We start from the raw sequence: 25,460 nt of genomic DNA, 5'->3' as shown, positions 1-25,460 counted from the left end.
GAGGCTGGCCCCTGCCCACCCAGGGCACACCGGGCTGCGCCATCCTGCACCTTTTCCTGCAGAGCCCAGGCTCAGAGTCTTTCTCAACACAGAGCCCCAGGCAGCCACCGCCAAGTGGAGCTGCATACAGCGTGAACCCAGCCTGCCTCCCCTGAAATCCGACTCCTCATGTTACAGGTGAGGATGCTAAAGCCCAGAGAGGGGTAGGCACTGGCCCAAGGTCACACAGGAAGGGGGCTAGAATGGGGATTCCTGAGTCTTAGCTGGTCCCGCTTGCTGGGTTTAGAAACCAAGGGTCTTCTCCAGAAGGTCTGGGACTGATTCTGGGGTTGAGTCCTGGGAAGAGGCCACTCAGAACAGGGAGGTTTTAGTGAAGCAACGGGAGGAGGAAGCCTGGAGGTTCTCTTGGCTTCCTTCCCCAAATTGCCTGTGGCCCTCTTTGAGTACTGGGAGAGAGGGGGAGCTGCACCCCCAGGCCCTCCTCTTCTTTGGAAGGAGATGGGGACAAGAGCTGGTGTTTCTCGGTCCAGTACCCGCAGCCCACAGCATGGTATGGCCAGCTCAGCCTAAGACGTGGCCCCAGGCAAGGGGGGAGGACAGGTGGGAGGGCCAGATGAAGCAGGCAGTTGTAGGGCTGTGGCTAACACTAAACGCTGCTTCCTGTTCGTGATTTTAGGACATGAGTCATCAAGGGGCTGGCCCGGCACATTCAGGGCGCTGAGATAAGCAGGACAGAGGGACTAGAAAAGGTTACTTGCCCTGGCTGTGGGCCAGCCTTGGTAGGGAAGGAGTAGGGTTCCCGCTGTCCAAGCAACTCTGCAAGACAGATTCCCACTGGGACCCTGAGGCCAGGTCAGAAGGAGCTGGCTTTGTGGCTGGCTCTGAAAGCTCACTCCAAAAAGAATATTGCATGGAGACCTCCCCATGGTGGAAACAGCCCCTCCTAGCACAACCACAGCTCAGCCTTCCAAACCGCCCTGAGCCACACACAGCACCTGCTGCACCTCAGCCCTCTGTACGGTTTCTCAGCAGGTGCCCCTCAGTCACCGAGCGGTCCATTAAAAAGCCAGATCATCAGGCCCTCAACAGACATGGATGTGGGGCCCAGAACTCTGCATGTTTCACAAGCCTTCCAGATGATTCTTATGCTGGTTAAAGCTGGAAAGCCACTCCTCCAAAAGATCCACTAGAATGCCCGGTACACAGTAGGTGTTCAATAACTGACAGACCGGCTGTCCTTGCACACGTGGCCTGCCCGTGGCCCTGCCTTCTTCCACCCTCGCTTGCAGCCCAGTCATCCATCTACTGGGGTGGGAGATGGCAGGGGACCTCTGAGGGCTGTAGACTGAGCTGGGAAGTGAGGAGAGGCTCCAGGGGGCCCCCGGCCAAGAGTTCAGATTCTGCGCATGCAGCCCCTGAGTTGGGGACCTGAGGACCACAGTACCATCTCTGCTCGAAATCTGTGTTGTCAACAAGGAGCAAACGAGGACTTCTCTGCACTGTGGGACTGGGAGTCTACCAGGTGCATGACTTGGGAATCTGGGTTGGGTACGTAGGGCCTGGGAGTGATTGGGCTGGACTGGGTTCCTGAGCCTTGACCCGGACATCCATGTACCCATTCATTCATTCGTTCACTCAAGTCTTCATTCCTTCATCACCTCCTGCGTGCCCTTTGTCCTGTAGTTGGTCCTTATTCACTTCAACTTTATCAAGCCCCTTCTGTTAGGTATCTCCTGGGCCAGAACATACAGGAGTTGCACAAGAAGGGACTCAATTAAGGGAAATAGAGGGGACCAAGAGCAAGTCCCCCTACCCTCGGGTATCATACGGTCCAGCAGTGTGAGAGCTGCATGCTGAGAAGAGCCCCTTGCCTATGGAGAAGCCACCAAACCAGGTTTGAACCCACTGTACCCTGTACTCGCTGGATAAGCATACCATAAAGCTTGCCCCCCACCCGGTGCAAGACAAAGTGTGTAAGTCATCTTTCCATAACCGCTAGTATCACAATTACTAAGAGAGGCGAGGGCCATGTAAGCGACTAATACCGGAGTGAGTGTTATGCTAACAGTCTGTAGACATACCATGTTATCCTGCCCAGCTTGGTGGGGTGTGGTCAAGGGCGGTTTCACAAAGAGCGGGAGTGGGGCTGTGACTGGAAGGACAAGTAGGTGATCACCAAACAAACACAGAGGAAAAGGCACCCCAGGCAGAGGAACCTGCATGGACAAAGGCGTGGAGGTGGGAACTCAGGGTTGCCCCGGATGCCCAGGGAGTTAGCGTGTGGAGCTGGGGTTCGTGGTGGGGCTCTTCCTGGTGGGCCAGCTGGGCCAGGACATGAAGGCCTCCAGCATCTTGTGGACGAGGCTGAAATCAGTTCTAAAGGCCATGGGGAGCCATGGGCTAGGTTACTTCTCAACCTTGGCGTTCTGGATGTTTTGGGAGGGATGATTCTCTGTGATGAGGCTGTCCTGAGGGTTGTGGGATGTTGGGCAGAATCCTGGCCTCTACCTACAAGATGCCAGCAGCACCTTTCCCTGCCCCCTGCAGCTGTGACCACCCAAAATGTCTCCAGACATTGCCAAATGTACTGGGGTGGGAGAGGGGGTAAAATGACCTCTGGGTTGAGAAGCCCTGGGCTAGGAGAGTGGCATGAGTGGATTATGCTTTGCAGGGCTGGGTCTGACCACTCCATGGAGCGGCAGATTCAGGGACAGAGCCTGAAGGCCAGAGCCTCATTGGGAAGCCCCGAGCACCATGGGTGGGAGATAGAGCCAGGGCTGGGCTGTGGGGCAGAAGGAGAGAGTCCAGGCCCTCCACACTGCCTCTGCTATCACTGAGTTTTACCGGATTCCCCAGTGGCAGGTACAATATGGTGAGTGTCAAGATCAATCCCCCCGCAGGAAGAGAAAGTCCCGGACCACGTATGCAGGTCATGTGGAGAGACAAACTGACTCAGCCAGAACTGGCCATCGTCACCCCCAGCCGAAACAAGATGTGGGGTTGGAGAAGCCAAGAGAGAAGATTTTGGGGAAGGAGTCGCCATGGTGCTGAGTGCCCCCTGCTGCCCTTTGGAGAGGAGAGGGCACTTCCTCTTATCCTGCGCCAAGCAGGAGGGGATGCAAGGGACCCAGCTGGGAGCTTCATATCCTAGGAGTTTAAGGACATAACACAGATGGGAGATTCTTGTTTATTTTGTCCACTGCTGAGTCCCCAACGCTCCAGGGCTGGCACACAGCAGGTGCTTAATAAAGGAGCCTGTGGCTGGAGGGGCCTGAGTTGGCATTGCTGGAGGGAGCCTGGGTACACGGAGAGTGAGCTGGGCTGCTATAGGTGCGCAGCGAAGGGCAAGGCAACCATGGACCCCCGCGAGGAGGCCAGTCTGGCCATCTCCATCCCACAGTGCTTCCTAGTAGGGGAGGCGGCCTCAGCAGGAGAAGCCAGGAGGACACCACCCTGTAGGAGCCGAAGGGGAGGTGGTGAATCGTGGCCAGCAGGAGGTGCAGGCATTTCTGGTGCTGGGGAGCTGTGGCCAGCGGAGTCAGTAAGAAGGTCTTCAAGAAACCTGCATAAGAACCCCAGAGAGAATGAGCTGGAAACTGTCCCCAAAGGCCCCAATGCCAGATGGGTAACAACTTTGGCTGCCATGGAACTGCACTTGGCAGAGTCCAGAGAGAAGTCACCTGCTCTTAAGCAGCCTGGGTCGGCCTGGAGAAGGGGAGAAGCCTCATGTTGTGTAGAGATTAGAACTTGAATTCGCTCTCAGGATGGGACCTAAGCCTGGGAGGATCCCTGCCTTCAGGAGGTGATGGTGCCATTCACTGGGATAGGGAAACTGGCAGGGGGAGCCGGTTGTTGGGTTGGGGGGGTGTGCGGAGAGTCTGTGGGACCCATTGGTCTTGAGGTGTGTGGGGGACAACTGGAGAGAACTATTGTCCCCTGCTTCCACCAGGTGACATCTCCCTCCTGCCTTCGGCTCTATTTTAGGGATCAAGTAGTCCTTGGAGCTGCTCCCAGGCAATTCTCTTAAGGGCCAGAAGAGCTCTGCATGCCTGTCCAGTGGCTGAGCCTCTCTGCAGAGTTAAGGCTGTGGGTCACACCAGCCACACCTTCAGCGTGGCCCATATCACAGAAACATGTGGAAACCAGGTGATTTCCCAGCCTCCTGGTTAGGAGGTGGGGTTTTCCATCCCCAAGGAGTCACTTCCCAGTTTCTCACTCAGCACCTAGAAGCACCATCCTTGCAGGCTCCGCTGTGGGGCTGGTGGCCCAGAGCAAGGGTCTCTGTATCTTCAGGCGGCCTGCAGTGAGGAAACTGGGAAGAGAATCGCCTCCTGCCACCCAGTCCACCCCCAACCCTTAGAAATGCCCTATGTGCTGGGGGCTAGGATCCCCGTAGTCCAGGGCTGGAGGAATGTGCTCTGGCCCTGCAGGGCTGGACTTGTATTAGGGCTGGCACTCAAAGTGGGGATCGGGGGACAGATCACAGCTGGAATGGGTGCTCAGTCATGATGTAAATCCTGGGGAAGCCAGCTCTCCTGGGCCTGGCCTCAGCAGCCCCTCAGGGCCCCACAGCTTCCCAGGTGACTTTCTCTCCCAGCCTCTGTTCATCTGCCCACTGCCTGGGCAGCAGACTTGAACAGGGAAGTGCAGAGTCTTCTCACTGTGAGAAGGGCTGGATGCATGTTTACGGATAAATGAACACATGAAGAGTAGTAACAACAGCCAAGATTTATAAATGCCTATTGTTATATATGTAGATACTTAAGTATATATAAAGTACAGACTGCATTATGTATATTACATATCTTTAAATTTTTAGAATAGTCCCATGAGGTGAGTTCAGAGATCCAGATCCAGGTGATCTGGCTCTAGAGTCTAAACAAGCCAGGTGCAGTGGCTTACACCTATAATCCCAGCACCTTGGGAGGCCACAGGTGGGAAGATCACTTGAGGGTGGGAAGAGCACTTGAGCTCAGGAGTTCGAGACCAACCTGGGCAACATGGCGAAACTCCGTCTGTACAAAAAAATCAGCTCAGCATGGTGGCCCGAGCCTGTAGTCCCAGCTACTCTGGAGGCTGAGGTGGGAGGATCGCTTGAGACCAGGAGTTGGAGGCTGCAGTGAGCTATGGGTGACAGAGTGAGACCTTGTCTCTAAAAAAACTAAAAAATAAGAATTAAATATACTTAAAATAGAGTCTAAATGAGCGAATGATCTAGAATTCTCTTGGTTCCCCTAAAGCAGGTGTCAGCTTTGGGGGATGTTGTTCCAAATTAGTGCCTCACCCTCACGGGACAGGGAAACCTGTGGGAGCTGGGAGGGCAGGTGGAGGCCGGGCAGGTGGAGATGGTGACTCGAAGAGGAGGGGACGATAGGAGGAGGTTGAAGGGTCACCGAGTGCTGGGAGTGACGCTGGAGGTATTGGCCCGGCGATGCTTAGGTGGTCGGGTCGGAGGCCCAGCAGAGGCTGGGGAGGGGCGTGGGGGAGGCGTGTCCAAGGCCGGCTGGCCCCGCCCTGCCCCGCCCCGCCGCTTGACCTCTGGCCCGCTGCAGCGCGGGCTTTCGCTTTCAGTCGCCGCCGGCTGGCGAGCACAGCGGAGCCTGGGGAGAAGGCGCTGCGCTGCGAGGGCGCGAGGGCGCGAGGGCAGGGGGCAACCGGATCCCGCCCGCACCCATGGCGCCCGCCGCTGTCTGGGCCGCGCTGGCCGTTGGACTGGAGCTCTGGGCCGCGGGGCACGCTTTGCCCGCCCAGGTGGGTGACTCGCGCGGCCCACGGGGGACAGCCGCCCCGCATGCCCACCCGGCTGGTGCGCAGCCTTCGGGTGCCCGGGCCGCGCTCTCCTGGGGCGCTGTCACGGGCTGGGAGGCTGGAAGTCCGAGTCGCCGCCCCCCATCCGCGTCAGACACGCGCCGCACACCTCTAGGGACCCGCCGGGGACCCCGGGCCCGTACACGTGCGCTCGGGGCGCAACTCCGGCCCCCGAAACCCCTCTTACCCGCGTCGTGACAGGAGCGCACCTTGGTTCCTCCGCGAGCGCAGGCCAGGGCGTTTGGGGCTGAGCAGCGAGCCCTGGGCAGACCCCCGCTAGACCCGGGACCCCTTTTCCCTCACCCCGGTGACTGCCGCGACAGCCCTTCCCTCCCACGCGGTGGAGAAGGGGCTGTGCTGGGGCGCTGCCCCACTGCCCACGCCGGGCACCCTCTTCAGAAGACTTCCTCTTCCTCTGGGCGACGGTTTTCCGATTTCTTAGAAATACCAGGGTCCTGTGTCTGAAGAGCAGGGCCAGGTGTGTGTCAGGCCCACTGAGGGCACAACTGGAGGGCGAGCTGCCTGTCTGCTTCCTCCCGAGGCGTCTGGGGGCTACTGCAGAGTCTGCTTTCTGTGGCCTCTGGGGGCAGGGGAAGCGCGGGAGGTCGGGGTTGGTAATCGAGCAAGGCAAATGAAGTCTCCAGGGGCCGCAGGAAAATGGAAACAGCAGAAACCCTAGGGCTCCTATGAACATCACTCCCACAATAGCAACGGGCGTACAAGGGACTGTGTACCCTTTGCCTTTTTTTGACTGTCTCCTGGTTTGGTAACATAGGATTATCCCATTTTTTTGACTGTCTCCGTGGTTTGGTAAGATAAGATAACCCTTTTTTTTTTTTTTTTTTTTTTTTTTTTTTGAGACGGAGTCTCGCTCTGTTGCCCAGACTGGGGTGCAGTGGCGTGATCTCGGCTCACTGCAAGCTCCGCCTCCCGGAGGATAACCCATTTTTTACAGAAGAAAACTGAGGCTCAGAGAACCTGTATTTCATGGAAGGGCCTGGGGGAACTCTTCCTCCAAAGGGGGTCTCTCCTGCCCTTGGCCCCTGTGCCCTGAGACTGCAGGGAAGGTGGGCGTTCATCCTTCCTCAGAGCCGCCCCTGATGGACACGTGGCCCATCTGCCACCATCTGACATCTTGACCGAGGAGGAAGGTGGGAGGTGGCACTGGCTTCTGTGGTGACATAAGGTGACTCGTTGATGTGAGGCCAAAGAGTCCAGTTCTTGTGGGTGGAGATGGGGGCTGCCAGACTAGAACTGACTCACCCACAGTGGGTGTCAGGAGTGGGTCCTGGAGAACTGCCCCAGAGTAAGTCCTGGGTGGCCTTTGGGTCCGGAGAGTCCCCACTCTAGGGCCGAGTGTGAATGGGGATGACTGTGGTCCCCAGCTTGACTTTGGGATCATGTCATAGACTCTGGCCTCAGAGGGGGTCTTCCTGCCACTGAGCTTGGGCCTGCCTGGGTGAACTCTGGGGTCATGCAAGCCCCTGGATGGGAGAGGGGTGGCAGGCACAGGGCTCTTCAGGACACCAGGCTGCAGTCCTGGAGTAGCCGGAGCGGGTTCCCTCCCACTTCCTTCCCCTCCTGACCAGCTCTTGTAGCAGCTCAGATTCCCTCCTCCCTCATCCCTGCTCCCCACCACCCCACCCGGACTATTGCCACAGCCTTGTAGCTGGTCTCCAGGCCCTGCCCCCTCTCCCGCTGATCCGTGGCAGAGAGACCCTTCTCAAGCGTGAGGCACCTCTCCGTTTGCCTGGGGAGCCTCCTGTGGCTCCCAATGGTCGGGGCAGAAACTCCCCTGGAGATCCCAGGCCAGAGTAAGGTACCTGAGCTCTTCTTCCACCCCCAGCCTCTGTAGAACTGACGATGGTCATCGTGTGTGTCATTGTGCCAAAAGCAGTGTCTGTGCCGTCCGCTCTCCAAGGGACACTCCTTACCCCTATCCTTCAAGGCCTTCTGCAAATGCCATTCTCTCCGGGAAAGCCTTTCCTCCTTCTCAGTTGGATTTGATCTTCTCTTCGAACTCCCAGGCCCTTCTGTTCCGTTTGAGGACAGATTGCATTCTGCTTTTTAATCTAGCGTTTTACCCCCTAAGTGGATGGAAGGTGTCTTGAGGGCTGGAACTGTGGGTTCCTCCTCCTTTGCATTAGTAGCATCACCATAGCTCCTGATTTCTGAACACGCACGAAGCACCAGGCACTGGGCTAGGTATTTTGTCATGAAATTTCACTGAAACCTCCCTTACAGCAACTCCCAAGAGGTGGGTGGTGCTGTTTGTTTTTAGAGATGTGGAAACTGAGGCGTTTCCCAGGATCACAGAGCTGGGGGCTGGGGAGCTGGGGGTAGGATTTGAATGCAGGTCTGCCTGATTCCAAAGCTCCTTTCACAGCACCCTCCCAGTGCCCGTATCTGCACCCCTGCTCCCAGCCAGGCCCTCACACACAGTGGGTTCTCAGGATGGAAGTCAACTGAGCTGCAGAAGGAGCTCCAGGAGACCTGAGCTAGCCGTGGATGCAGCTGACTCACTGCCGCAGGGCTTTTGCCCCGTTTAAAAGTCTTTTTTTTTTTTTTTTTTTTTGTTTGTTTGAGACGGAGTCTTGCTCTGTCGCCCATGCTGGAGTGCAGTGGCCGGATCTCAGCTCACTGCAAGCTCCGCCTCCTGGGTTTACGCCATTCTCCTGCCTCAGCCTCCCAAGTAGCTGGGACTACAGGCGCCCGCCACCTCGCCCGGCCAGTTTTTTGTATTTTTAGTAGAGACGGGGTTTCACCGTGTTAGCCAGGATGGTCTCGATCTCCTGACCTCGTGATCCGCCCGTCTCGGCCTCCCAAAGTGCTGGGATTACAGGCTTGAGCCACCGCACCCGGCCTTAAAAGTCTTATCTGCCAGCTGGTATGGAAAAGATCATTCATTCACTTAGTCATTTATTCATTTGACAAAGAGATCGCAGTAAAGCTGGCAGTAGGTGAGTGCTTGGTGCCTCTGATGGGGATGAGCAGGGCCTGGGCTGTCTGGGGAGAAGGATAAGGGGTCTCTGCCTGATGGGCCTGGCCCACCTCCCCCCTGGAAGTCTTGGTGCTGAGGTGCTGCTGTTTGCCTCCTCATCACCCAGGGCCTGGGGCCAGTTCAGGTTAGGGGAGAGGTTGGGAGCTCCCAGGCTGGACATCGGAGAGGAGTTGGGTGATCTGGGGTACCTGCTGGCCCTGGGGGCTCTTCCCTCCTTCCCCCACGCCTCTGTCTCTTTGTCCTCTGTCTGAAATCCCAGTGGGGAGCCTGTGTGTTGACTGAGGGTATAGTCTGTCGGTCAGGCACCTCTTTAGAGGGCAATGGGTAGGTGGTCAGGCACCCTGAGGTGGGGCCATTTATTTATTCATTCCTCAAAAATTCATGGACACGCCTACTCCAAGCCCAGCCCAGTGCCTGGCTCTGGGGACCTCAAGATCCAGCTCCAACCCTCTAGGAGCTGCACTACCAACAGGTCACAGACCTCACAGGCCTGGGCTCTGTCCCAACTGCCCTTATGACCTTGGCTGAGCTAGTAAGCCTATGTTCTCATCTGTGGATGTGGAAAGCGTTCCCTGCCTGGCCCTTGTCACAGAGCCATGGGTGTGAAAGGCTGAGAGCCTGCCAGTCATTCTTATGTCAGAGGTGACCCTGTCATCCTGGCGCCTGGCACAGTGGCTCCCTGTAGCACTGTCCCTCCCCAGGGCTGGGTGATGCTTTATGGCCCTTACTATGCAATGTTGCCTGGAGGAGTAGCCGGGACAGTTGTGCATGGGAAGGGGAAGAGTTTTGCCAGAGCCATGGCGTGTATGTTACACCCGACTCTACACCAACCTGCTTTTTTTTGAGATGGAGTCTTGCTCTGTTGCTCAGGCTGGATTGCAGTGGCGACATCTCAGCTCACTGCAGCTTCCATCTGCTTCTTGAGTTCAAGTGATTCTCCTGCCTCAGCCTCCAGAGTAGCTGGAACTACAGGAGTGCACCACCATGCCCAACGAATTTATTTGTATTTTTTGTATTTTTAGTAGAGTCGAGGTGTCACCATGTTGCCCAGGATGGTCTTGAACCCCTGACCTCAAGTGATCCTCCCACCTCAGCCTCCCGAAGTGCTGGGATTATAAGCACGTGCCACTGTGCCTGGCCCATTCTCACTTCTTCTTCTTCTTCTTTTTATTTATTTATTTTATTGAGACAGAGTCTTACTCTGTCGCCCAGACTGGAGTGCAGTGGCACAGTCTCTGCTCACTGCAACCTCCACCTCCTGGGTTCAAGCAATTTTCCCACCTCACCCATGTTCACACCCATGGCTCTGTGACAAGGGCCAGCCAGGGAACACCACATCCACAGATGAGAACATAGGCTTACTAGCTCAGCCAAGGTCATAAGGGCATCCCAGCCTCCCAAGTAGCTGGGATTATAGGTGTGTGCAACCACACCTGGCTAATTTTTTTTTTTTTTTTAAGTAGAGACAGGGTTTTGTCATGTTGGCCAGGCTGGTCTCGAACTCCTGAACTCAAGTGATCCACCTGCCTTGGCCTCCCAAAGTGCTGGGATTACGGGCGTGAGCCACCGTGCCTGGCCCCATTCTCGCTTTTGAGCCATGCTTTTCTGTCCTCAGATGTGCTGCGCACACACCTGCCCCAGGGCCTTTGCACTCGCTTCCCCACCTCACCTCCAGTACTCCTCCTGCTGATGTCCCTTGGTCTCCTTCCCTCACTTCCTTCTGCTGAAGTAGACAATCCTGCCTGTAAATGCTCCCTGCCAGGTGCTCTCTCTCCCCGACCTGCTTTGTGTTCCTGTATAATGCTCTTGACCTATTCTATTTCTTTCACTTTTATTATGTCCTCCCACAAGATTGTAAGTACCGTGAGGGCAGGGACTCATTCACCACTGTAGACTCTAGCCTAGAATAGGGTTTTTCAATCTCAGCGTCCTCGACATTTAATTCTTTGTTGCGGGGCTGTCCTGTGAGCTGTAGGATATTTAGCAGCATCCCTGGCCTCTACTTACCGGATGGCAGTAGCGCCACCCTCCCTTGTGACAAAAATGTCTCCAGATATTGCTAAGTGTCCTTTGGGGTTGGGGGATTGCCCCTGATTGAGAACCACTGGCCTAGGACAGTGTCTGGCACATAGTAAGTGTTCAAAAAACATTCATCTGACTTTGACCTTGATAATGGCCCTGTTTTACAGATGAGGAGACAGGGGGTTTGAAAAGTCAGTGGTGGCAGGGTGGGGTTCTGTTTGCCTCCATCTCTTAGGATATTTTTCTGCGCTCCCCATCCCATTGAATGGGGTCTGCTGAGGTTAGGGGTCCTCTCCCCAAATTGCTCACCCCCTCGACATCCCTAGTGTAGTGAGGGATGGGGCCACTTACCGACGGTGACTCAGGACCCCAGAATGCGTGTGATTTACCCAGAAGTGGGCAAGGAGGGAAGCTGAGGTTTGAGGTGCCATGGGGTGAACAGGAACAAAGGAGAGGTGCTGTGGCTCCCAGTTCTGGACCCTCGTCTGGGCACAGGGAAGCAGCACTGATGACTCTGGGAAAAAGCCCAGGCCTCTGAATCAGATAAACCTCGAGTCATTGCTCTGCTGTTTTACTGGCTGTGTGACCTTGACAAGTCTTTCTATCCCTCGGAGCCTCTGTGTTCTTATCTGTAAAATGGGAGTAATCCTAGCCTCACGGACTGACTGTCAGGATTAAAAGTGCTTTCTAATCCTGGCATTGGCAGCTATTTGAGCCATTGGTGGCTTTGCAGGTCTGACCTGACTCTCTGGGCTGTGGGGTGGTGCTTAGGCCTAGGCGGGGACCCCTGTGGAGTCAGACTCTCTGCTCTCAGCCCCAGGGCCCGGAAGCTTGGTTGGCAGCCCTGCAGTTGCCCAGAGTTCCTGTCTAAGTGGCTTTGCTGCCCATCACCTCAGAGAGCAACTTCTTTCCTCCCTGCCTTTTCCTGTCTGTGCTTCTGCCCCAGTGCCCCCTGACGGGGCCTCTCATACCCACTGCTTGGCAGCCTGGTCTTAGGACACCGTATTGTGGCAAAGGCGGCGGGGTCAGGATCTCCCCTCCCCTCCCTTCACCACCCCTTTTAGTGAGTAACGGGGGCTGTGTGTTTTGGGGGTGAGTGAGGGGTACCTTTGGTAAAGCACAGAGAGAGTGCACAAGGCTTCAGCTTGCAGGATGGGCACGGGAAGATTCCAGGCGCTCTCCCAAACCTCCTTCATCTCCAGCCTCTGTGCTGCTGAAAGTTCTGGTTACTTGTGACCCTGAGAAGGGGATGCCCTGTGGGGGCTCTTCTGAGGTCATGCTGTCCATTTTCTGCCTCCAAGTGACTTCTAAGGCAGCATGGCTCCGAGGAAGGAGCACTGACCCGGGTGTTGGGAGATCACAGTTCCCATCTGAGCACTGTCACTGGCTCGCTGTGCTACCTTGCTTGGGTTACTTAACCTCTCTGGGGCTAAGCATCCCTACCTGTGAAACCTAACAGCCCTGGTTCCAATGCTTTCGTAGAATATTGGGGAAGTGTCAGCTTTGAGTATACTTGACAAAGGCCACAGGTTGGGGGTGGGGTATCTAAAAGTCCCCAGGAGGGAGAGCCCAGGACTCCCCACTGTCAATATCTTGGTTCCCCAGATTCTCTTCTGCTTGCTGACCTCAATCTCACTTGCTTTGGGTGGAATGATTTCCTGACTCAGGCCCCAGGGCCATCGAGAATTCACGGCTGCCTGTCAGCCTTCATGAAGGACGTGGTGGAGCTCCTTAGGCAGAGCTGGGGTTTGCCTCTCTGCCCCTTGGTACCTAGGTGGCACCTTTTCAAGTTCAAGAGCTAGATCCTTTCCCCTTCCCCACACTATGGGAAAGTCCTCGCTGGAGGCAGGCACTGCAGAGCCTGCTGTCTGGGAACCCGCAGGTTCAAGGAAGCCTTGAGCAGGGAGGACGTTTTCCTCGAAGAAGCCCTTTGTCACCGGTAATGGGTGCAGGCTGCTCTGCCCTGGTTCTGAGTCCTGCCCCCTTCCCTTAGGGCTTTGGGCCTTGATCACCTCTGCTGAGCCTCTGACCGCGGGGCTGGGGCTCTGACGCTCAGGGCCCACCTCCCTGGGACCCACAGTCTTTTTCCACTGTGGCGTGTAGTGATGTCACAGGTGGCAGTGATGTCACTGTGGTTTGAGGTACTTGGCTGTGAGCCCTGGAGGAGGAAGTGTCTGTTTGCTGATGGGGGGTTGGAAGAGATAATTTACTTCTGCTCCAAGCCTAAGCCCCAAGTGTACAGGGGGAGTACAGGGGGAGGGCTGTTGGCGGTGCATCCCAGGGCTCCGGCTCTGCCCTTGCATCTAGCCTCTTTCCTGTGGACTGTGACAAGCCACCCTGCATCTGAGACTCCATTTCTTCTTCTTTTTTTGAGATGGAGTCTCGCTCTGTCGCCCAGGCTGGAGTGCAGTGGTGCGAGTAGCTGGGACTACAGGCACCCCCACCATGCCTGGCTAATTTTTTTGTATTTTTAGTAGAGACAGGGTTTCACCGTGTTAGCCAGGATGGTCTTGATCTCCTGACCTCGTGATCCGCCTGTCTCGGCCTTTCAGAATGCTGGGATTACAGGCGTGAGCCACCGCGCCCGACCTTTTTTTTTTTTTTAGATGGAGTCTGGCTCTGTTGCCCAGGCTGGAGTGCAATGGCATGATCTCGGCTCGCTGCAGCCTTTGCCTCTCAGGTTCAAGCTATTCTCCAGCCTCAACCTCCCGAGTAACTGGGATTATAGGCGTGCGTCACCACACCCGGTTAGTTTTTGTATTTTCAGTAGAGATGGGGTTTCACCATGTTGGCCAGGCTGGTCACAAACTCCTGACCTCAAGTGATCTGCCCGCCTTGGCCTCCCAAAGTGCTGGAATTACAGGCATGAGCCACTGCGCCCAGCCTCTATTTCTTCTTTGCAGGGGGAGGAGGGGTTGGAATTATCACCCTGGAGGTTCATGGTTGCTAGATTATTGATTCTGTTGCTGGATTCAGGAGACCTGTTAGCTAGCTCACAGCAAGCGTTGGGTGTTTGGAGAGGGCTGCAGAGCCCCTTCTCAGGACCCAGGAGGGCCAGCTGCCCTCCCTCTCCCCTCTTTGGACACTAGTGGGCATGTTCTGTTGGGAAAACAGACAGTGTAACCTGACTTCGAGGGCCGCAGGGTGAATCTCTTTCAGGCGTACTGGCTCCTTGAGAGGCCTAGCGGATCTCTCCTCCGTGGGTCCCTTTTGGAGCTGGGGCTCGGGTTTGACCCAGCCACTCTGACTGAAGACAGTACAGAAATCCCCAGGGGGTTGGTTTGTTTTCCTTTGCTGTCCAGACAGTGGCCCACTGTCTGCTTCAGGCTGAGCGTGGCCCTGCACTAGTGAGACTGATGTGGCCACAGGTTCAGAGAATCAGTGTGCCTGAGTGGGAGAGCAGAGCGGGAGGGGATTTGGAGGCAGGCAGGCTGTGGACAGGGAGGAGGGAGGACATCTTCTGAGCTGTCAGCGGGAGGCCTTCTTAAGGTCTTTCAGGAGCAAGGCCAGAGGCCATGGGAATGGGTGGGGCCTGGGGCCGGGAGTCAGGGGTCTGAGGCCTCATCTTGGCCCAGCCTCTGCTTCCGGGAGAACTTGGCCAGTTCCCTTCTCCTTTCTGAACCTCGGCGGCCTCAACTGTCACTTGAGATTAGCAAGGACCTCCCTGGCCCCAGCTGGAGTAAGTGGCTTTGGGCAGGGGGTGGAGTGCAGATTGCACCAGCACGTCACCCAGCTCAGAAGGCCCAGGTGTGGTCCACCTGTGGCCCAGCTGTGGACTTGATTGTGAACCCCTGGGGAAGGGCTCTGGCCCTTTGCCTTAGTTAGCAGGACACCCACCAGTGCCCTGGGTGCCCCTGCTGGCCCCTCCTCCCGCTGACCCCAGCCCCAGTTTCTGGCTGCAGCTCACAGAGGCCCCAGGCTTCTGTGGCCCCATCGCCAGCAGCTCCTGCTGTCATTTCCTGAGCCTTGCAAGCCTCTAATCCTGCTCCTTCCTGTCCTGCCCCCTAGCTCCCTCAAGCCCCGCTCCTGCATCCCATTCTCCTTAGACGTCACCCCTCCACCCCTTGGCTCAGCGTCCTTCCTGTTGTGACTTGGTTCTTTGGTCATTGCCCTGGTCTTTTCTTGTCCCCTTCCTGATTCTGCCCTTCTCCAGGCCCACACAGGGGGCCTTCTAACCGCTGAGCCCTGAAAGGTAGGCGGGTTTAGGATGAGTGGCTACAGGGAAAAGAATGGTGTGGGGAGGGAGGTATGGAGGAAAGAATATTAGGGGACAGACTGGGCGAGGTGGCTCACGCTTGTAATCCCAGCACTTTGGGAGGCCACTTGAGGTCAGGAGTTCGAGACCACCCTGGCCAACATGGTGAAACCCTGTCTCTACTTAAAAAAAAAAAAAAAAAAAATTAGCCAGGCATGGTGGTGTGTACCTGTAGTCCCAGCTACTTGGGAGGCTGAGGTATAAGAATCACTTGAACCCCAGAGGCGGAGGTTGCAGTGAGCCGAGATTGCACCACTGCACTCGTCTGGGTGACAGAACGAGACCCTGTCTCAAACAAAACAAAACAAAAACCGAATATTAGAGGACAATGTTAGACTGTCCCAGCTGTCCTAGCTGGAGCCAAAGGTTTGTTGGGGACAGTGACAGCAGCACATGAAGCTGTAAGTTTAGGGCCAGTTTATGGAGGTAGTAATAGCAATTACATTGAGAAAACTGTAGCAACTATAATTTGGGAGGAATTTTCTTTTTTTTTTTTTTTTTCTTTTTGAGACGGAGTCTCGCTCTGTCGCCCAGGCTGGAGTGCAGTGGCCAGATCTCAGCTCACTACAAGCTCTGCCTCCCAGGTTTACGCCATTCTCCTGCCTCAGCCTCCCGAGTAGCTGGGACTACAGGCGCCCGCCACCTCGCCCGGCTGGTTTTTTGTACTTTTTAGTAGAGACGGGGTTTCACCGGGTTAGCCAGGATGGTCTCGATCTCCTGACCTCGTGATCCGCCCGTCTCGGCCTCCCAAAGTGCTGGGATTACAGGCTTGAGCCACCGCGCCCGGCCTTGGGAGGAATTTTCTAAACACTTTTACATGTGTTATTGAATCTTCCCATCAGCCCCAGGAGGTATGTGCATTTATCAGTCCCATTCTACAGATGAAAAGACTGAGGTCTACGAACTCCTTTATTTGAAAACAAATCAAAACACCTTCAAGGCTGCCTGCTAAGAGGGGAAGGAGTATGGATTCAAGCCAGCATCCTTATTCCAGTGTCCATGCTCTCAGCCACCACACACACTCCTCCTATCAGGAGTTGAGGCACTGGGGAGCCATTATAGTTTTTGAGCAAGAGAGTGACAGGGCAGAGATCACTGTGGCCTCAGTGTGAAGCACAGATGAGATGGAGAGACTGGAGGCAGGGAGGCCCATGAGGAGGCCGTCACCATGGTTTAGGTGACAGCTCTGGGTTGGTGAAGAAGCAGAGAACAGGAAGGAAGGGGCGATAGACTTCAGGGAGGAGGAGGAAGCCTTTAGACTGGGCCACGGATGTAGGGTGGGGACATAGGAGGTGAGAAGCATGCTCTCTCCACCCGCTTTTTGCAACATGAGGCCCCTCTGGCCTTAGCTCTGCCTGGCCTGAGCCTGAGCCCAATGGACCAATTCTGGTTTTTTTTTTTGTTTTTTTTTGTTTTTTTTTTTTAAAGTTGGAGTCTTGCTCTTGTTGCCTAGGTTGGAGTGCAGTGGCGTGATCTCGGCTTCGGCTCACTGCAGCCTCTGCCTTCTGAGTTCAAGCGATTCTCCCACCTCAGCCTCCCAAGTAGCTGGGACTACAGGCGTGCGCCACCACACCTGGCTAATTTTTTGTATTTTTTTTTTAGTAGAGATGGTGTTTTGCCATGTTGGCCCTGCTGGTCTTGAACTCCTGACCTCAAGTGATCCACCCGCCTCGGACTCCCAAAGTGCTGGGATTACAGGCGTGAGCCACCGTGCCTGGCCCCAGTGGACTGATTCTGGTCAGTGTCAGCCCCATTTGTCCCTGGAGCTTTTGCAGTCAGTCACAGGGCCAGCCCGGTCCTAGCCACTGCTGGCTGGTTACCCCGGCTGGGTTGGGCAGGAGACTGGGCAGGGCTGGTTGCTCATCTCAGGTGTGAAATGGGCTGCACCTCCACTGGTCTGGGGGTCAGGATTCCAGGGCCTGCCTGGCGCTGCTGCCCCTGTGCCCCCAGACCCCTCGAGCTCCTCCCTGACCTTTGGCTTCCTTGACTGTGAGGTGGAAACAAAAGGGCTGCTCTCTGTCACTTCCCTTAGGAGCGGGCAGTTGCTGGCAGGGCACAGAGCCCAGGGCTAAGAGCTGACATTTAGCTTGGCGCGGTGGCTCAGGCCTGTAATCCCAGCACTTTGGGAGGCTGAGGCAGGCGGATCACAAGGTCAGGAGTTTGAGACCAGCCTGGCCAACATGGTGAAACCCTGTCTCTACTAAAGATACAAAAATTAGCCGGGTGTGGTGGCGTGTCGCTGTAATCCCAGCTACTCAGGAGGCTGAGGCAGGAGAATCGCTTGAACCTGGGAGGCGGAGGTTGCAGTGAACCGAGATCGCACCATTGCACTCCAGCCTGGGTGACAGGGTGAGACTCTGTCTCAAAAGAAAAAAAAAAAAAAAAAAAGAGCTGACATTTAGCGGGTGCATCTTAGGTGCGAGGCAAGAGACCGATGCATTAAATGCACAGAGTGCCCTTCCCTGTCACAGCCACCTGGGGGCAGGGGAACATTATCCCCATTTTACAGAAGACGCCTTTGAGGCACAAAGGTTTAAACGACGTACTTAAGGTTTTGCAGTTCACTAGAGGCAGAGCCAAGACTCCACCCCAGGTGGCCAGGCTCCTGAGCGCTGTGCCTACATCACCCTCCAGTGAGGTGGTGGTGGAGGAGACCATGAGTCGCTGTCATCTGAACATGGACGCGCTCAGTCTGCTGCTCTGAGGACGCCGCCCCCTCTCTTTGTACGTCCATTTCCTGCCCGGTTCTCATGCTAGCTCCAGCTCATTTCAACTAATTGAAAATTAAAACTTTGCTTGTGTTGAGCAATTTGGCATCTATGAGATGCCAGCTGTGGGCTGTGTGCTGGCTGTGTGTAGGGCGATGAGTAGCAGACACACGGGTGACACTGAGCTCTTTCCACTGCCAGGCACAGTGCCGAGCACGCCACGCATACTGACTTCATGAATCATAAAGCCCTGTGAAGGGGGCACTGTTTCTGTCGCCATTTTATAGATGACAAAGTGGAGGTGGGGGAATGGCAGAACTGGATCAAAGCCCACGTGTCTGGCTCAGCGCCCATACAAGGTTGTCAAGGTTGGGGGGAGGCACGAGGGAACCAATAATTAGCCAAAAACTGGTCGGATGTGGGCAGTATAGGGATGCACCCAGGTTGTCACAGGAGCCCCTAGGAGGGACCTCTGACCCCCCGATATGATGGCAGAGGGAACTCTTGAAAGAAGCTGAGAAGTCAGCCCTGCCAGGTGGGGGGTGGCGGGTGAGGACGTTTGGGCAGAGGCAGCAGCAGTACAGGTGTGGAGAAGGGGGCGGAGGAGCCAGGCGCCGCTTTGTGTTGTGATGGCAACAGGCGAGTGATGAATACAGGTGGGAGATGCTGGCAGGGGTTGAGGAGGTTGTGCAGGTGGTGGCAGCTGCTGGAAGCTTTTAAGGAGAGCCAGGCTTGATTGTAGGAAGGGGGCTTAGGTCCATCTGAAAGGGAAAGAAGGCTGGGAACCAAGACCAAGGAGCCTGTAGCTGGCACGCGATGCTGAGGGTGGCGAGGAGGAGGGGTTGTGGGAGATGGAGCAGGCGACATCAGCAGGCCCCTTGGAGGGTGACAGTGGGAGAGGCTGGGACGTCTCTCACTAGACTCAGTGCTCCTTGCAGGCAGGGACCATGCCCAGCGTCTTTGTACCCTGGCATTTAGCACAAAGCCTGGCTCCAAGAACCGGATACCAGCCCAGTCTTCCTGTCTGCCCCCAGCTCATTTCTAAAGCAACATCACAGGCAGCGAGTCAGGAGTGGGATGTGTCACCCCCGGGCTGCCTGCCTGTGATGTGGTCGGTCCTTCCTAACGCGGGCGCCATTCCTCTCCGTGACGGCAGACGGGCCTCCGCTGTCACCGGCCCTGGCGTCGCTGTGACGACCTGGCCTGATGTAGCTGCACCCTGCAGTCCGTGGGGCTCCTGTGAACCCCCAAGGTCGAGACCCAAATGCCTCTGCTGCCTCCCACCACGCCCTAGGGGCCCCGCGACCCATCATGCAAATGATGTGGTTTCCGCATTGCTTGAAGAGGGTTTCCGCTGTGTGAGGGTCCCTGGGTCCTTGGGCAGGTACCTCTGCCCCTCCCCACAGCTTTGGCACCTGCCCTAAGACCCTGGAGACCCTTTTGCTGGAGAGTCACTGAACCACCCTCCCCTGCTCACAGTGTGTTCATAGAAGAGTCACTCCCCTCTGTGGGCTCCTTGTCTGTAAAATGAGGGAGTGGGACAAGATCACAGGGTACAACACTGTCAGAGGGCACAGAGGCTGATGCCGCTGCCATCAGCTCCTGGGGTGCTGCCCACTGGCTGCATGACCTTGGGCAATTTGCACGAAATCTCCCAAGCCTCAATTTCTGCGTCTGTAAAATGGGGTCATCCTGACCTCATTGCGTTAGTGCTAGGATAAAATGAAGAGAAGGCATATGAACGTGCCTAGTACTGTGTCTGCACACAGTAGGTACTTTTCCTGGTACTTTCCTGAACAGTCTCTGTTCTTCCAGCTCTGTGTAAAGGGTTGGTCTCGACCCCTAAAGCCTGAAGCGTCTCCTTGTGGCCACCTCCCCACCGTATCATCTTCCGTTCTAAGCGGGTGGATCCCTGCCCGGGCGGGCTCCCTGGGGAAGGCTGGGAGCATGACCTCTTCCCAAGGGTACTGGCATCTAAAAGGGATCTCCGGAACATTGAAAAGCCATGAAGGCCGGGCACAGTGGCTCACGCCTGTAATCCTGGCCCTTTGGGAGGCCGAGGGAGGAAGATCGCTTAAGGCCAGGAGTTCAAGACCAGTCTGGACAACACAGCAAGACCCGATCTCTTTCTGTAAATTAAAAAATAACAATAAACCCATGGAGACCCCCAAAGAAGGCTGTGCTAAAGGCGGCCGGAAGAGCAGAGGGCACCGCAGATGTGGTGCTTTCAGCGTTTTCCTTCTCCCCCAGGCCTCCCTTCTTTCCTTCCTCTCTTGCTGTCTATTTATAAATAGGAGAAGGGACTGAGGGCCCCCACCTCGGGTACTCGCAGGGCCTTGGCCTGGGAACAGGACAAGCAGCAAGTCAGTTGGCCCAGGGTTGCTCAATTCCCCAACAGCTGACGCAGACTCCAGAATCAGACCTGCCTGGCCACCTGGCCCTGCCCCTTACCAGCTAACGGCTCCACCAGAGTCCTAGTCTTGAGCGAATCTTATACCTGCAGCCCTGTCCACCAGCTGTGCTTCTTGAGTCCTCCAGGGTGAGGGGGACGGGGTGAGAAGAGAGGGGACAGCATGCAGGGAGGGTGGAACCTGCGGCGTCCTGTCTTCCTGGAGCTCGGCCCTCAGTAGCTCTCAGAGCCTCACTTTCTTGCAGGATGTCACAGCCACATCTTCCTCTGGCCGGGCTGCTCACAGAACCCGGCCCCTGGGTTTTGGCCACTCACCCAGACTCATATCACCCTTCCAGTGTTCCTCTGAGCAAAGTCCCTTTGAGCCAGCCCAAGGTCCCTATCAAGGAGGACCACATCTGGCCTGTTGCACCCTTCTTCCTCTGCCCCACCGAGGCCTCGGTCGCACCATCACAGCAGCAGCCCTGCCATGGTCTCCTGATGTAAGGCTTCCTGAGGAACGGGCCTGGTGCCAGCCTGGGGGTGAACTCCCAGCCCCAGGAGTCACAGGTCAGCTTCCCCACACTTGCCCTTGAGGCAGGTTGGAGGCCCCCTCCTTTGCAAGGCCCACACAGGCCATCTAGCACCCTACTAAAGCCGGGCAGTTCGCTGCCCTGGGGTGTGTTCCTGCCTTGCCAGTTCTTGGCTAAAACCAAGGCAGGAAGAGCCCAGTTCTCATGTTCTGTAACATGGGTCTATGACCAGGGCCTTTGCATGCCCCCTGCGGCACCACCATGGAGCCCCTAGGAATCGGGGAGATCATGAACCCAAGTGAAGACCTCCCCGCCTTTGCTCCTCACAAGAACCCCTGGAGGAGACAGGGCAAGGAGCACGACTCCCATTTTACAGGTGACAGTGTGGAGGCTCAGAGAAAGTCCGTGACACTCCCAGATCCCCCGGACCTGCTACCCTGACCTCCTGGCAGTGCACAGAGCATGCCAGGCACCTCTCCATAGGCACGTAGACCCTCTAACCTAAGTCAGCGCCCCTCCTACAAGGCTGGGCGTCCAGCACACCTGGGAAAGGGGACATTTCTGGCCCTTTCCTCTCAGAAGTCGCGTGCTCGGGCTGCCCTCCCTGGGGGAAAGGGGATGGGGGCAGAAGCTGAGCATGGAAGCCCCCCCGATCCAACCTCCGCCCTTCCCAGAGGCCCAGGACCAGCCCAACTCTGCCCCACATCCCAGCCCCCACCTCTCAGCTCGTGCTGTTTCTCCACCTCTCATGCGGATGAGCCACACACCACCCAGCACCCCTGAGGTCTCACGAGGGACTGAGCCTTTGACACCCATCCTTAAGAACCCAGAGTTGGTCCTTTTGCTTAGAGCATCAACCAGGCCCACACTGTCATTTTACAGGCAGAGAAACTGAGGCACAGAGGACCTGGTTACTGCCCACAGCAGAGGGGACACTTGAGTGAGGACACAGAGGATCTTTGGAGTAGGGGCGGGCCTGGGGGTTGAAACCCAGTCTTCCTGGCCAGGGAGAAGATGCAGGGCTGGAGGTGAGGAGGCCTCTTTGAGGCTGTTTCTTCATCTGTAACTTGGGAATAATAATAGGACTGGCCTCAGGGGGACCAGGGAAGGATTCAGAGAGGCCATGATGCCGGAACAGCCCTTCCGATGACTGTCATGAAGTAGGCTTCTAGTAGATGCTCTGCTGCTGCTTTCATCCTCACCCTCACCCACTCGCTCTGGGCCCACTGCCCTGACCTCCTGGCCATGCACTGAGTGTGCCAAGGGCATCTCCCCGTCGCCCCGGCCCCGCACCTCGTGTCACCCTTTTCCTTAGCTCTTATCACCACCTTGAATTCTCTATTGAACGTGCATGTGTCTCCCCAGCTAAGACGGCAGCTTCCCGGGGGCAGGGATTTGATTTGTTCAATGCTACTGTTTACCCAGCACCTACAACCCTGGGTGCTCAGCACGTCTGTTGAATGAATGAATGAATGAATGAATGAATGAATCACTGAATCACTGCTTTCACCTTTGCCCCTGACTTTCTCCATGGACCATGGACAAGTGACTTGATCTCCCTGAGCTGTGAAATGGGCCCATGCACACCTGCTTTTTAGGGTGGAACTGGGATTTTATATAGTGCCTGCCATCTGGCCTGGCACATAGTAGGTGCTTAACAAATATCCCGTTGTTTTCCTTCCTCCCCAGAGGGCCAAAGCCGAGACCTGGAGGAGCAACAGGGTGGGAGTCTAACCCCTGGGTGACAGAGACAGTTCCCATCTGGGATGGAGGCTGCATGGTGGGAGGAGCTGCTGAGGTTGGGCCGTTCAGCTCCGGGGCCCTTGGAGTCCTGGGTCTGTGTCTATGTCGAGGGGGAAGGGAAGCTCTCTGGGCCCCAAGAGAAGGGAGGCAGGACTGGGGGTGGCAAGGATTGCAGCTCTCCTGCCATAGCCTCGGGCACGCTGCTTTGTCTCCCTGAGCACCTGTGAATGTCAGTGAGAAAACCAGACAGTGGGTGTAACACGCACAGTTGCCCGGAACCGATGAGCTACTGCTAACTGCAGGTTCTACCTGTCTTAGAGGAGGGAGCCCAATCTGGAGGAGGGGAAATGGGAGCTGTGGACCCAGATGGGAGATGGTTCAGAGCCTGTGGGTGGGCCCTGACGAGCTTCTTATCCATAGTCCTCTCTCCGCTTGCCACCATCCTGGCCCTGGCATGGCCCAAAGTCTCTGGGAGACCAGGGGAGGTGGCTTTGCCTTTTTCCATCTCTGTTATCTCATCTGTGCAATGGGCACAGTCAGACCTGCCTCACCAATTGGATGTTAGATTTAGGTGCAGTTTTCTTTTTTCCTTCCTTTTATCTATTCTGTCTCTCTCTCTGTCTCTCTCTGTCTGTCTCTGTCTCTCTCTCCTATTTATCTTGTATTTACTTTCTATTATCTCTGTCATCTATCTAATCTATCTATCTGTTTTATCTGTCTATTTTATCTGTCTATTCTATCTATCTCTTACTATTTTATCTATCTACCTATCTCTTATCTGTCTATTTTATCTGTCTATCTATCTATCTCTTATCTGTCTATTTTATCTATCTGTCTATCTCTTATCTGTCTATTTTATCTATCTATCTATCTCTTATCTATTTTATCTATCTGTCTATCTCTTATCTATTTTATCTATCTATCTATCTATCTATCTATCTATCTATCTATCTATCCATCCATCCATCCATCCATCCATCCATCCATCCATCCATCCATCCATCCATCCATCCATCCTCTCCAATTCCCTCACCACTGGGTCTCAGATTCCCTGCCTGTTAAATAAATGGCCAGTTAACCCTCATCAGTGATTTTCAGTTTTTCACTCGAGCCCCCCATATTTTGGACGATTGTAGTTTGCTAAACACGATGACTGAATCAAGTACTATCCAACTTATTTCCTCATTTTAACATGTCGAAGATCCCCTGGGGGGTGAGTGGGGTGTGAATGGAGCCTCCCCAACCCAAAGCAAAGGAACTGGAAGCTTCCATAGCCCCGCATTTCCTAGAGAATGCTTGCCATGTTTTGGGGACCTCCAAGGGGGCCCCTGTGTTGACCAGAGGCCGGCTCCCAGGGCTGTGGTTTGGGCCCAGCCCCCTGCTCCCGGGGACTGCTGCTGTGGAGGGAGTGACCTTTTGTTCTGCTTTGCCAAGGGGCTTTCTGTTCCTCATTGTTTAGCCATGACAAGGCTATGGGTTTTTTTTTTTTTTCTGTCCAAGAGGATAAACAGGCCTGAGATTGCTCAAGGGAGCTGACCCCTTCTGCCAGCTATGGGGGGCTGGAGCCTCACAGAGCCGGGAAGGAAGTCCTGCGCCCTCTGCCAGCTATGGGGGGCTGGAGCCACACAGAGCCAGGGAGGAAGTCCAGGGACGGTCACTCACAGCAAAGCCTCAGACAAGAGAGGAACCTGGAGGGGAGGAGGTGGGAGGTCACCACTCAGCCAGCTGGGGGGCCATGGGAGTCCAGCTGCCTATCGTTAGTGGCCAGAAGCCCTTGTCCGTGGCAGCTCTCAAGAGCCCAAACTTGGCTACCGCAGGGCTCTTTCCCATCAGGCCCTTTGAGCCCTGACAGGAAACCCTTCCCCAGCCAGGGTGGGATTTCTTGCTGCTGCCTGGAGCCGCCCTGGCCATGTGGTTCTCAGGCCCTGAAGGAGTGAGGGGCTCCCCTGGTTACCCCAAGGACACTCGTGGGGATGAAGCCTGCGGGATGCAGGATTCCCATGAGACCTGTGCTGGCCACTGTGCGGGGTGGGGGGCTGCCAGGGAAGAGGTGCAGCCCCTCCGTGCCTGGGGGATGTGATCTGAGGGAAGAGGCAGCTTCTGGGAGGCCATTCAGTCAGAGGGCGGAGGCATAGCCCCTGCCCTTGGGGAAGTGCCCAGCAATAGCCTTCAGGGAAGGCAGTTTGGGGGTTTGCTGAGGGCCAGGCAGACCCTCTGCCACAGTTAGTATTCGATGGAATGGCTTGTGCAGAGGGAGCTGCAGAGGCTGCCATTTCTCTGGGTTAGGGGCTCCCAGAGCCTTTGGATGCTGGATCGTGGCCATGAGCCCCTCCGCCACCCCTCCCCCAGGTCACCTTGCTCAATCCAGGGGGCCACATAATCAGAGCGTGTTCTGCAAAGGAGCATGAGAATCACCGGGGAGATTTCCTTTTTCTTTTTCTTTTTTTTAATGGTATAGTTTCCTGGGCCCACCCCTGAGATTCTGCACTTGTTTGGGGAGTGGGGGTTGGCATTCATGACAGGCACCCCTGCGTGCTTTGGACACAGGCAGTGAGCTCCCCCATACACTGTGGGAACACCTGAGAAGGCTTCTCCTTTTGTCTCGGGTGCCTGGGAGTCTCCTCCAGCAGCAAACCAGGTGGGGAGGAGTCCTGGGACCGAGTGTGCATGGCAGCACCGTGCCCAGGCGAACTGAGGCTCCAGATGGGGGCTGAAGTTACTTCTTCAGACCCCATTATGCAGCATGGTTCCCACTGCCCGTGCCCAGAATTCACCAGAGCTGATGGGCCTGGAGTGGGCCTCCGGGGCAGGCCAGGGTGGAAAGTGCATCTGTGTTTGAGCTTTGCGGCCCTGGCGCTGGAGTTAGATCCCTCCTGGAAAGGACATTGTAACCCCGCCCACAGTTTGGACTAGCAGCTGCTGAGCACCTACCCCGTGCTAGGCTATGGGGCAACAGCAAAGGGTAACCCCCAGCCTGTAGCCTCAGGGGGGCTTCCCATCT

At 55.9% G+C, this 25,460-nt stretch overlaps 1 protein-coding gene and 2 long non-coding RNA genes across 13 annotated transcripts in view; 2 read left to right on the top strand and 1 right to left on the bottom strand.

The window, feature by feature from the left end:
- Nucleotides 1–3,171: 3,171 nt before the first annotated feature.
- LOC144336279 (uncharacterized) lies at nt 3,172–6,381 on the bottom strand. The gene is made up of 3 exons (XR_013407910.1): nt 6,018–6,381; nt 4,992–5,161; nt 3,172–3,562 (listed from the first exon to the last, which is right to left on the bottom strand). It is a non-coding gene; the product is annotated as an uncharacterized LOC144336279 (long non-coding RNA).
- The window catches only part of TNFRSF1B (TNF receptor superfamily member 1B), a 48,562-nt gene continuing 28,671 nt past the window's right edge, over nt 5,570–25,460 (top strand). For 5 of the 11 annotated variants that reach the window (XR_013414614.1, XR_013414613.1, XR_013414612.1 and 2 more), the window contains exon 1: nt 5,570–5,751. Coding sequence is in view for 5 of the 11 variants with exons in the window: in XM_077994369.1 (XP_077850495.1) it covers nt 5,674–5,751 (78 nt within the window). In the remaining 6 variants the exon portion in view is untranslated. 11 annotated transcript variants of the gene reach the window in all.
- LOC144336281 (uncharacterized) lies at nt 13,387–17,476 on the top strand. Its single transcript, XR_013407912.1, has 3 exons — nt 13,387–13,627; nt 15,789–16,742; nt 17,191–17,476. It is a non-coding gene; the product is annotated as an uncharacterized LOC144336281 (long non-coding RNA).

Source organism: Macaca mulatta, chromosome 1 (assembly GCF_049350105.2).
Source record: "Macaca mulatta isolate MMU2019108-1 chromosome 1, T2T-MMU8v2.0, whole genome shotgun sequence".
NCBI lineage: Eukaryota > Metazoa > Chordata > Mammalia > Primates > Cercopithecidae > Macaca > Macaca mulatta.
This window is presented reverse-complemented; position numbering and strand designations above follow the sequence as displayed.